Source organism: Candoia aspera, chromosome 7 (genome assembly GCF_035149785.1).
Source record: "Candoia aspera isolate rCanAsp1 chromosome 7, rCanAsp1.hap2, whole genome shotgun sequence".
NCBI classification, from domain to species: domain Eukaryota; kingdom Metazoa; phylum Chordata; class Lepidosauria; order Squamata; family Boidae; genus Candoia; species Candoia aspera.
In genome coordinates, this window is record NC_086159.1 from 20186259 (window position 1) to 20198473 (window position 12215).

The 12215-nt window shown below is 39.3% G+C and overlaps 1 protein-coding gene across 1 annotated transcript in view; it reads left to right on the plus strand.

The window, feature by feature from the left end:
* The window catches only part of DENND11 (DENN domain containing 11), a 32718-nt gene that overhangs the window by 13536 nt on the left and 6967 nt on the right, over positions 1-12215 (plus strand). Inside the window, exons 3-8 of the mRNA XM_063308997.1 lie at positions 6950-7108; positions 7840-7987; positions 8521-8659; positions 9769-9900; positions 10516-10666; positions 11069-11137. Of these exons, the coding sequence (XP_063165067.1) occupies positions 6950-7108; positions 7840-7987; positions 8521-8659; positions 9769-9900; positions 10516-10666; positions 11069-11137 (798 nt within the window). The remainder of the gene's footprint in view (positions 1-6949; positions 7109-7839; positions 7988-8520; positions 8660-9768; positions 9901-10515; positions 10667-11068; positions 11138-12215) is intronic.

Below are 12215 nucleotides of genomic sequence, written 5' to 3' on the forward strand. Positions count from 1 at the left end.
AGCTTGCACAGCCCTGAGGACTAGGGCTTACTATGCATAGCCTCTCACCCACTCCTGTACCTGGCAACATTAAGCTGCGCTAGGCAGTCTGTTCATGTTTGTGTGATTTCTTCAGATTCAAATTCACCTTTCAGGGTGCCTGTCCAGGGGCATCTTTAAAACACACGTTATATAGTGTTTTAAAGAAGTGGACTATATACATATGTGCGACAAAAGATAAAATTTTCAGAGGATAATATTCTCTTGAATTACATACCTATTACATGGAATTTGACAACTTGAGAACATAAATGGATCCCTTGTGCCCTTAATATGGCCAAAAGACTGATCCTGCAGCATTGGAAGGATGCTAGGAGGACAAAAAAGGAGGACAAAAAAGTCAAGATGCTAATTGCACCTATGCCATCAAAGCCCCATCCTTTTTAATGTGTGCTATGCACATGATGCATGTAAAAACAAGAGCAAGGCTTTGATGGCTTGGTTGCGGGTACCCATCTTGATGACGATGACGATTGCTTTTAAAATAGTAACAGAAATGGAAAAAGAAAAGGAACAAAACACCAAGATAATTATGATGCCAATACTTACATTCACAGAAGAAAAAATGCATAAAAGGTGCTTTTCAAAAGTGAAAAAATACAACAGAAAAAAGAAACAAAGTATAATATATTATTATAACAATTAACAATTACAATTCTACATATACTTATCTAATGTAAATATTATTCAGGTGGATATATATTTATTTCTAATTCACTTATATAACTATCATTCTTGTTTAACCTACTGAATTTTGTATAAATGAGTTCCATATGTCATTATACTTGTCCATACAAAGTCTATAGGCAAGCCACTCATAGGTGGCAAGTGTAATCAGGCCTTTATTCCATTGATTAAATGGAGGCATAAAAGGTAAAGGTAAAGGTTTCCCTTGACGTAAAGTCCAGTCGTGTCCGACTCTAGGGGGCGGTGCTCATCTCCGTTTCAAAGCCTTGGAGCCGGCGTTGTCCATAGGACACTTCCGGGTCATGTGGCCAGCATGACTCACGGAACGCCGTTACCTTCCCGCCGAAGCGGTACCAATTAATCTACTCACATTTGCATGTTTTCGAACTGCTTGGTGTGCAGGAGCTGGGACGAGCAACAGGAGCTCACCCCGCCGCACGGTTTCGAACCGCTGACCTTCCGATCGGCAAAGCCATCCAGAGTCACCATGAGTGAGTTGGGCGGCCATATAAAACTCTTTAATAAACAAACAAATCTTTCCAATGCTGCAGTATCAGTCTTTTAGCCACATTAAGGGCATGGAGAATCCATTTATGTTGTCCAGTTGTCAAATTCCATGTAATAGGTATGTAATTCAAGAGAATATTATCCTCTGAAAATTTTAGCTTTTGTCGCACATATTTTATATAGTCCACTTCTTTAAAACACTATATAACATGTGTTTTAAAGAAGCACCATCCTTATTATATCTCCAACAGAATGCTGTCTTAGACAGTCCTTTTCTATATAAACATAGTGGAGTCCAGTACATTCTAAATATTATTTTTTTGTTGTGTAAGTCATAGTTTAAGGTCTATTAACACTCTTGCTATAGAAGTTAAGACTCTCCCATTATCTAGGCAGTACAGGAACCTCTAATTCTTTACTCATTTCTTAGCATCTGCATATCAAATTGATTTATTGAAAACAAATATCTCTAAAAACGAATAGTAGTTTTTTTAGTTTTAAAGGATTTAACAAGTTGTTCTAGTGTCTCAGGTGTCTCATAAGCTGAAAATGCTGCTGGTCCAAACAATGTTGTTAACAAATGTTGTAGCTGTAAATATTGCCATTGGGTTACACCTGATAGATGATATTTATCTCTTAACACAACGTATGTTAAAAATTCATCTTAATCATCTATCAGTTGGTCCAAAGTCAATATCCCTGCTTCCATCAATTTTTCCATATAAACATCTTTTCCCCAATTTTTGAAGCTGGGTTTCCTCATAAAGTCACTTTAGCGTGGGAAAAGGGATTGAATCTTCTTTTATTAGACATTACATTCCATAACTTTCTAATGTTTCCAGAGTTACTAGCGTTTTAGTGTATTTTGTTCCTAATACTGTCCATCCAACCAAAGATGCTATATATGTATATTCCAAAGTTGCCCAAACCAGAAAATTGACACCAATTGTTGGCTTCCAGTATTTAATACCCGACAGTAGGTAAGCATGATGATATAGCTCCCTCATTAATTGGTAATTGCATTTTCTGTAAAGATATTTTTGGAATCGAACCCTATAGAAATTTTCTAAACAAAGAATTTATTTTCTAAACATATTTTCCAGATATATGAACTGGAATTCCTCTCAGAATATAAATTAACCTGGGAATAATACCATTTTGAGAGTGTTCACCTTTCCCCAAAGGGTGAGGTTTAATGACTCCCATCTATCGATATCTGAAGAAACCTCCCTCTATATTTTATTTATATTACATCCCCATCTAGACTTTTTTAATGGCCCCAGTGCTTCTTGTGCCTGCTGGTTACAGCTGTTCTTTCTTCTTATAGGAGTAAATCATAAATTTGGAAAGCAAAGTGTGTTAAACATTGTGTCTGCCTCTGGTAATGTTTGTATCTCAGTATATCTTGAACATCCTGCAGTAAGACACAACGTTGGAAGATTGATTTATAAGGAAATAGACTGGTCTGGAAACTGCTGTTAATCTGAAATATAATTGGCATCTGGGATTGTACAGTAGGAACATACCTTGCCAGTGCTGAAACAGCAAATCTGGGTCTTGTCTGTTTCCAAGTCATGTTGAAAGCAACAAAATGCCTTCCAGATATGTTAATAGAATCCTAGAGTACAAGATCCACTATAGCAGTGTGTTTTAAAGTGTGGTCCTAGGATCCCTGGGGTCCCCAAAGGCCCTCTCAGAGGTTCTCAAAGTCAAAATTATTTGCCAGCCTATGTTGAAAGACAATATAATATTAAAGTCCCATAAAACAATCGTGAGAAGTGGCAGTGGCAGCGAATATGTCAATTTAAAATTTTAATATGGTAAATATTGATAAATATAACCCATACAAACATAAGCTTTTTTGGGGTCCTCCATAATTTTTAAAAGTGTCAAGGGCTCCTGAGAGAAAAAAGTTTAAGAAACACTACACTACAGCATCTCTGACAGAAGACCATCCAATCTCTGTCTGAAGTTCTCTACTATGCCTGGCAGCCTTTTCCACTGGCTCATAGCTCCTATTGTTAGGAAGTTCCTCCTGTCTTATCCTGAACCTCGTTCCTTGTATTTTTAACCCATTGGTTCTGGTCCTCTGCTCTGGGGGCAAGTCCAGGCCCTCTTCTGTATGAGAACCTTTATATCGCCCCTTCCATTGTTTCTTCTGTGAGCTAAACATCCACAGTTCCTTGCATTGATGCTCACAGAACTTAGTTTCCAGAATTTTCCCCATCTTAGCAGGTCTCCTTTGATCATACTCTAGTTTGTCACTGTCATTTTTGCAAGATGGTGCCACTTGTTCAAAACAGACCGTACTTCAAATGGGATGTGACTAGGGCAGTATAGAGTGGAAAAATTAATTCTGTGATTCAGACTCTCAGCTGCTATGAATGCACCCCAAGATAGCATTTGCCTCTTTAGCAGTTGCATCAGACTGCTGGCTTATATTTTACTCTGTGTGAATGCAGAACTTTACATTTCTTTTTGTTTTTAAATTCGATCCTATTCATTTCAGTTCACTGCTCAAGCCTATCTAGATTTTATGAATCTTCCCTTTTAGCCACCCACTTTTGTGTCATCTGCAAACTTGATAAGCACCCCCTTAGCTCTTTCATCCAAATTATTGATAAAAATGTTGAACAGCATAGGATCCAGGATAGAGACTTCCTTTCATGTTGAAGTGGAGCCATTAATGAGCACTCTTTGGGATTGGTCATTCAACTAGTTGTGAGTGCATCGAACAGTAGTATCATATAACCCATATATAAAACAAGTAAATAAATAAAATAAAATAATTTTTTATATTAAGGAGATTAGTATGAGAAACTTGTTTATGGCTTTGCTGAAATCTACATACACTGTGTCTACCACACATTCTCCTGATCTACTAAAGTAGTAACTCTATCAAGAAAGAGATGAGGTTAGTCTGGCATGATCTGTTTGCCATAACCCCATGCTAGCCCCTGTTAATTGTAGCATGCCTATTCAAGTGCTCACAAACATGCTGTCTAATATTCTATTGAAGAACCTTCCTCAATATAGATGTCAAGCTGACAGGTCTGTAATTTCTTTTTTTTTTTAAGAACTTTATTAATTTTCAGAGTATAATTAGAATACAAAATGTAGAATATAGAAAAGGTAGAATACAGAGCTAAAGAAAAAAGAAGAACTATAAAAGTGCAAAGTTAGGGAGAAAGCAGAAACAGAAAGTGACTTCCCAACTTCTCCAATACAGATATAAATGCATTTACAAATATAATCTCTTACCAGTAGTTAAACCTCAGTAACAGAAATAACCTCAGAAATACCTATCAAAGCAAGCCATTTAATCATCAAAACCCAAAATCAAAACTTCATTTTTTTCTGACACAAGCAAATAGTCTAAAAGTGGTTGCCAAATAGAGACAAATCCAGACATGGTATTTTCTCTTATCAACACTATTAACTTGGCCATTTGGGCCAGCCCCATCAGTTTAATAATCCAGTCCTCCACTGTAGGTATTTGTGGATCTTTCCATCTCTGTGCATATAAAAGCCTTGCTGTTGTAATCATGTATAAAAGCAAAGTCCCATGTTGTTTCTCGAGCTGCTTCTCCATCAGACCCAAGAGGAGCAATTCTGGTTTCTTTTGTAAGTCCACTTTAAGAATCTTTTGAATATTAGCACACATTTGATCCCAGAATTTTTTAGCCTTCTCACAAGTCCACCAAAGATGATAAAAAGTTCCTTCACCAAGAGAACATTCATTACCCCATTATACATTTTTGACAACTTATCCAAAGTTAAATACCAGCGATACATCATTTTATAAAAATTCTCTTTTAAGTTATAATTCTAAGTAAATTTTAAGCCTTTATTCCACATGTTCTCCCATTGCTCCAACATAATATTGTATCCAAAATTCTTAGCTCATTTAATCATACATTCTTTAACTTGTTCATCTTCTAAATTCATGTGTAACAACATTTTGTACATCTTCATAATAAATAACATGTTCATCATTTGTACAGAGTTCCATTTCAAACTGAGTCGTTTCATTAACAAATTTAAAATTCTTTTTATCCACTTTAAATCGTTCTAACAGTTGCACATATGTAAACCAATGACATGTAAAACCTTCCAACTTTAACTGTTCCCTTGTTTTAAGTTTAGGTTCACCCTCTTCAAAGTTTAACAAATCTTTATAATTTAGCCAGCTTGTTTTCCCCACATTTTCTCCTCTAATGTAATTTCTTTTTGAAGGTGAAAATGCCATTTGCTCTCTTCCAGGACATGGCCAGTCCTCCAGCAGTTCTGCAATGGGCTCCTGAGTTCCTTCAGTATCCTAGGTGTCCATCCAGTCCTAGAGATTTGGATTTGTTTAAATTACCCAAGTTTTCTCCTATCCTTTCCTTGTTTATCCCAAGCTGTAGTCCCCTCCTTCTCCCAGTGACATAATGATGACCAGCTGGAGCTCCATTTCCTGTCTGAGGAATGTAAATACAAAATAAGAGTTAGAAAAATTCCACTTGTCATCATCACCCATTGCCACTTTCTCCACTCTTCTGAAGTCTGGTTATTCGATTCTTCTCGATATCACAAATTCAATGGTAGCATAATCACTTTTCCCAAGGTTCCAATTCCTTCAGTTAATTCCTCCCTGTTGTGAGGATTAAGTCCAGGATAGCAGATGCTATTTATTTCTTCCACTTTCTGACAAATGAAATTGTCGGCAAGAGAGGACAAGAATTTGTTGGTCCTCTTGGCAGAATTAGATTCCTGTAAATGTCAGGGTAATTGATATTTCTCATTACCATTATTGCATGACTCTTCGAAACATTGATCATCTGACACAGAAGGGCCTACATATCTTCTGTCTGCCTGGGTAGTCTGTAATAACTCTCACAACAGTATCACTGTTGTTTCTCTCTTCCTTTAGTTCTTACCCATTTTTTTTCAGTATTTCCATGCTCTAATCCCTGAATTTCTGCACAAGTATATATTTTTCTTTAGGAACAGAACAACACACCCACCCTTTCTGTTGGGTCTCTTGTTTTTGAATGTTGGAAATGCAGCCCCCAGAAGTGCCTGCCAGCATGACCATGGTGATTGTGGGAGCTCAGCACATGTGAAAGGCACCAGCCTCAGAAAGGCTGCTCAAAAGGAACACTCATTCTCTAAGTTGTCCATAAGCTGCAGTAGTTTAATGATGGTCTTCTCCACAGGCCTCTGCTATCAATCCACCACTGGTCAAAGAAAGTATACCTGTGCTTACTATGTTACCTTTTAGGTGCCAAATAAAGACTTAACAAAATAGATTATCTTAGGTATTTTGATGTCTGTCTGTCTGTCTGTCTGTCTGTCTGTCTGTCTGAAATTGGTCCCCTGCTCTTCTTAAATATTGTAGTGCAGGTGTTCTTTGCTGGAAGGCCTCTATATAAATGATAAAATAAATAAAGTTTGTTTAATCCTAGAACTGAAGCTAGGACTGAAAAAAAGTGATATTCTTCCCAAGAGGGGAAAAAGCAGCATAAGGAAATCGTGCTAGTAGTGTGCCTTCAGGATAGGTTGCAAGTTAGCTTCCAATCCCATAGTTGAAGAGCGAAGGCATAACTGCGTAGTGCAGTAAATCCTCTGGTCCAGCCAGGGCCTGTTTTCACATTCTTTCCTGCCATCAGGCTTTATTATGTTTTTAGTCATTTGTCTGTTGATTTATTGAAGTTGTATCCTTATTCTTTTCTAGTTACTTCCGGAAAGGCCTTTGCTTTGGTTTGGCTTGTTTTGCCAATATGCCTGTGGAGAGCGAATTGGAACGTGGCGCGCGGATGAAATCTGTGGGCATTCTTTCTCCTTCCTACACTCTGTTGTATAGGTACATGCACTTCTTGGAGAACCAGGTCAGGTATGTCCTTAGATAAAGGAAGCATGTGGGGATGGTGTGTGTTCTAACACTTCAGTGTGTCCTGGGAGCAGTATTCAGTTCATGATGGGAAGCCATGTTAGTTTTTCTAGATCTTTGCTAAGGTTTTGGCTGTGACTGTGATGATCCAATGTGCCTCTTATTACCCATATGAAGGTATTTTCCCATGAAGTAGAAATAAGCAAAATTCAGGTGAAAATGGGATATAACCAGTCCTGCCATGTGGTGGTGTGTGCTTAAGCATGAATCTGATTCTGGATCAAGACCTGTCTGGGCAAGAGAAATACTGCATGTGTGATTCCTTCTGAGGATTTGCTGGGAAGCCCAGTCTTTTTCACTTGAAGCACATCTACCAACCCACCCAACCCCCAAGCAATTGGCCTGGTCCTGACCTCATCTGGACCACCTTGCTGTCAGTCTTGTTGTGAAGATGGATAAGAAAGGAGTCATGCGTTTGACAAGGGAAGCTGTAGAGAGCAGCTAATTCTTGGAGCTGAGAACGACAGCTTGCTCCATAATCAGGCAGGGCCACAACTAGGGGGGGCAACGGGGCATGTGTCCCGGGCTCTGTGCTGGGGGGGCGCCAAAATGGGCGCGGAATCCATGTTTGCCCCGGGTGACACAGACCCTAGTTGCGGTCCTGTAATCAGGACACCACTCCATGGCTGCTTTCAACACCTGTCTTGTGTCTTGCTTATTTGCTTTCCTTCCAGGCACCAGTTGGAAATGCCAGGGCATTACTCTCACTTGGAAGCCTTTTACGATGACAAGAAAGGAGTTTTCCCACCAGGCACTCTTGTTTCACAGCAACCCATCCACTGGCTGCCTTCTATCCACAAATATATGTATCCAGAGATGAAGGTGAGGAATAATTGAGGCTGTTGGACTATGTATGTTGGTTTCATTATTACTATTAGATTTGATATTTTTGGATTATTCTGGGTTCTGGTGTAATGGGGAATGTGGAATTTTTTTTATTTGATTATTATTGTTATTTTTTCCTTTGCTAATGAGTTTTTATTATATTTGCTTTTGTGCTACTTGCTGTGGATGTTTATATTAAATTTGGTTTTGTTCTACTTACTGTGGATATTTCATTGTGTTTTATTTGGTTGTAAGTTGACCGAGTCAGAATGGTTTGGCAGCAACATACAAATTTAATAATATATAACGATGCATGTCTGTTTTATCACACCAGTCACCTCCTTGCTGGGAGTGGGAGGGAATGACCAGTTTCCGCTGTTTATCTGAAAAATGGATGATACTGACCCTGTGTACTACTCTCTTCCCAGAGCTTTTGTTGAAACTGCCACCTCCCTAGCCCACTCACTCCCCATCACAGCGCTCTTGTTTCTGCTTCGTCATTGGTTCCTTGCTGTTTCCTTTGGTTACAGATCACACACCCTGCAGGCTGTATGTCTCAGTTCATCAAGTTCTTTGGCGAGCAGATCCTGACACTCTGGAAGTTTGCCTTGCTTCGCAAACGCATTTTGATATTTTCTCCACCTCCTGTCGGTGTGGTCTGCTACAGAGGTATGAAGAGGGGTAGAGTATGTGATCTTAGTTACAAAATCAGGCAACAAAGAGAAGCATCAATCTTTCTCTCATTTCAGATTACAAGAATTTAAGAGAGAGAGAGAGCATTTTTAAGGACAGCTACTAACTTGCAGGCAAAATTGTAGTAGTCTGCGGCCATTTTAATTACTGTTTCATGAAATCTTTTCCTATAAGAGAAGTTCATTTGCCAAAGACAGGATATTCCACCTTCAACCGCACAAACTTTTACATGTGTGTTCCGATGCAGATTTTCAGAGAAAAGCATATATGGTTTCTCTTTGGGTTTTTTGTAATATCCCGACTAACCCTCAACTCGTATGTTTTATAAGTGGAAAACAATGTTATCTAGTATTTTTAGATGCTGATGGTGTGAATTTTAACTTACACCATTTTAATGTTTTTTTATTTGAATTATGTTGTGTTTATATTGTCCCTTTGCTCTCAAGTGCTTAAAATGGCATGGAGGAGGGCCTCCCCAAAGTTTTTCTCCACAGCAAGAGCCCTGTAAGTTAGGTTGGGCTGAGAGAGATGGATTAGCCCAAAGTCATCCAGCGAGCTCTACGGTTGGGTGGGGACTTGAACTTCTGCAACCCAAATCTGTCTGGCACATTAACTATTCATTACATTCTCAGTTCATACTTTAAAAAATTATATTATTGGCAAACTCACACCATTGCTTCCTGAGTTCCTGGGGTGTACAGGAATATGTGGGTGCGGGGTAGAGAAAAGTAAATAGCCTGTTTTCCAGCGAGTCCACAGCATGCATGCACATTAAGTCTTACTGGGTTGATGTTCTTACCCTGAAACAGGTGAAGGCCTCCATGAAAAAGTAGAAAAACAAACAATGAACAATTTTAGAAAAAGAAAAGTTGGTCTTTGCGTCTTTATTCATAAATGCATTTGGAGCTCCCCTGTTTTTCCAAGGGCATTCAATGAACATTTTTTGATTTCCTGGATATCATTTGGTTGATCTGGCTAGGGACATTTCCTCTTGTGAGAGGCTTCCTCCCAGGTTCTCAAAGGAGTTGTGGAAGTTCCATTGCCTGTCTTATGCCTTGCTGGTTTCCTCCTGTTCATGCCTGTAGTTTATTGCTGCTGCTGCCTTGCCAACGTCTCCTTGCCTGGCATTGGTGGGACCGTCCCAGAGTCTAAGCCGTTTTTCTACGTCAATGTAGCCGACATTGAAATGTTGGAGACTGAAGTATCATATGTGGCCTGTAAGTATGTAACATTCCAGATTTATGTCCTTACTGGATTTGTCCTACCTGGGATCAGTTTGGCTGCTGCAGAAGTTGGGCTTCCAACAATTTTACATCAAATATTTATACATTCAGCATACTTCAATATTAAAGATCTTGTTCTGTATTTGGAAAAACCCTACCACTTCCACAGAGGAAGTATTTAACAAGCAGTACACCATATTGGGGAAGCCCCCATATACTATAGCAAGATGTAGGCTGTCCCCAGCCATTTTCTCCAGACCCAAGAGGGTTTCAACAGCTGTTTTTTCATGGTTTGATTTTGCCTAGTTCTTTAGTCAAAATAATCAAAATATGTGTGTTAAGCTTCTGAAAGACTTGCAGCAACCATTTGACCCTTAAAGCCCCTTGTCCCCAATACACACTAAACATTTGGGCCTGCCCATTCCGTTGATGCCATCACACCATCTGCTACCAGCAGCCTTGGAGGCTGAAATGTAAATGAAACTGCAGCGCATTCTGCACTATAGATGTTTGTATTTAAGTGTCGACATCTCATTGAGTTTGATGGAAAACCCAAGTGCATCTGACTTAGTTTCAATCCAACCCATTCTCTTGTGCTTTTTTCACCAGGCACAACAGAGAAAATCTTTGAAGAGAAGCAGGATCTCTATGATGTCTATGTGGATAACCAGAATGTAAAGACACACCATGAGCATCTACAACCACTCCTGAAGATCAACAGCGCAGACAAGGAGAAGTACCAGAGACTTAATGATCAGAGGTAGCACCAGAAATTGGCTAGGGACTTCTCCCCAAGTTTTATGGGAAGCTTGAATATAAGCCTCTGCTTTAGTTCTGAATTGTTCCAGATTTCTGGTCATTTCTTTCTAGCATGTTTATGCAGAATCACAGGGAAGGCTCCACTCATTAAATCTGAATACAAAAATCCTTTTTTAAAATGCCACAAAATAATTGAGATTAAGAAAAGTCTGTTGTCTAAACTTAGCTTTCCCTGACTGCAGGCTCTGACCAAATGTTCACTTTGGTGTGGCAGTGATGCCATGGATAGCATGTCCAAGAAGTATTGGGTCAGGTTGTGGATATTTTGTTTGGATTGCTGTAGGGCACCAATTGGGGATCTGGCAATCTTGATGTGATGAGTACATATGTTTCCCTCATTCAGACAGATGCTGATGTACTCCCAGGAAGTAGATGGTGACTGTAGTTCTTGTGAAGAGGACCTCTTCATCTTGTAAGTTGTTCGGTTGGGATTCCTCAGAGCACTATTTGAAGCTAGTGATGAGCTAAGGTTGAGATATTTCCAAGCCACTCTGTGAATTTAGACTGTGATTATTTAGAGCTTGATTATTTCCCCCGATTCCCCTTTCTCATCCTATGTAAGCCTCCTCCTACCTCATTACCTAACTGCACTTGGATCTTCAGTGATGATGGGGTTAGGTGGAGGTTCCCTCCATACATACCTACACAGTGTGGGGCAGCTGCCCCTGAGAAATGTAGTTTTCTCATGGACTTTTGCAAGTCTCAGTAGCCATTAGGGAAACCACATTTCATGGGGCCACATATTCATGGAAGCATTACAGCATGCCAGAGTGGGACAGAAGTAAAGATCTACCACTCTGATGGCCAGCTTAAAATCTGAGCCCTCAAAGCTATATTGCAAATTCTGTAAGCAGGTTGTAGCAATAGCTATAGTTTATGCTGTTGGTGGGGCAGTGGAAATTGAAACTAAAACTAAGCTGTAAAACTCACCCTGAGTTTGAAATATTATGCCTTCAGCATCTGCAAGGAAATAAATAAAATAAAGAAGGATGGCAAAGAAAACTCTTGAGAGTGTTTGTTAGCCAAAGTCAATGGCTGCATGGTTTAAAGTTAGGTGGACAATCTCTCCATAGTAGCTCACAAGCCTGGAAAAGTAGTGGCATGATAATATTAACCTGAATGGCAAATTGCACAACTGGGTTAAGAGTAGTTTTGAATTTTGAGACCATGTGGTGGGTTCACTAACAAAATGGCTGTCACAATGAGTAACACTCATCAGAAGGTGAATTAGCTCCTCAGGATGCTCTCTACTATCCCAGTGCAACCTATTTAGGGCCCATTTCTGAAAAGGTGTATGATGCTAGGAGCTAGTGTTTTGCTTTGCAACATGCCAACTTTTATATGCCTAATGTTTTAAATTAACCATTTTAAAAGGTGAAGTGGGACAGAGAGTCTGGTTTACAGCAAAAGAACATGTCTGAGTGTACATTATACTAGCCATGGCCAGTAGATGGGCTTACTTCTGATGTAATGGGAGGCTGTAGATGCAA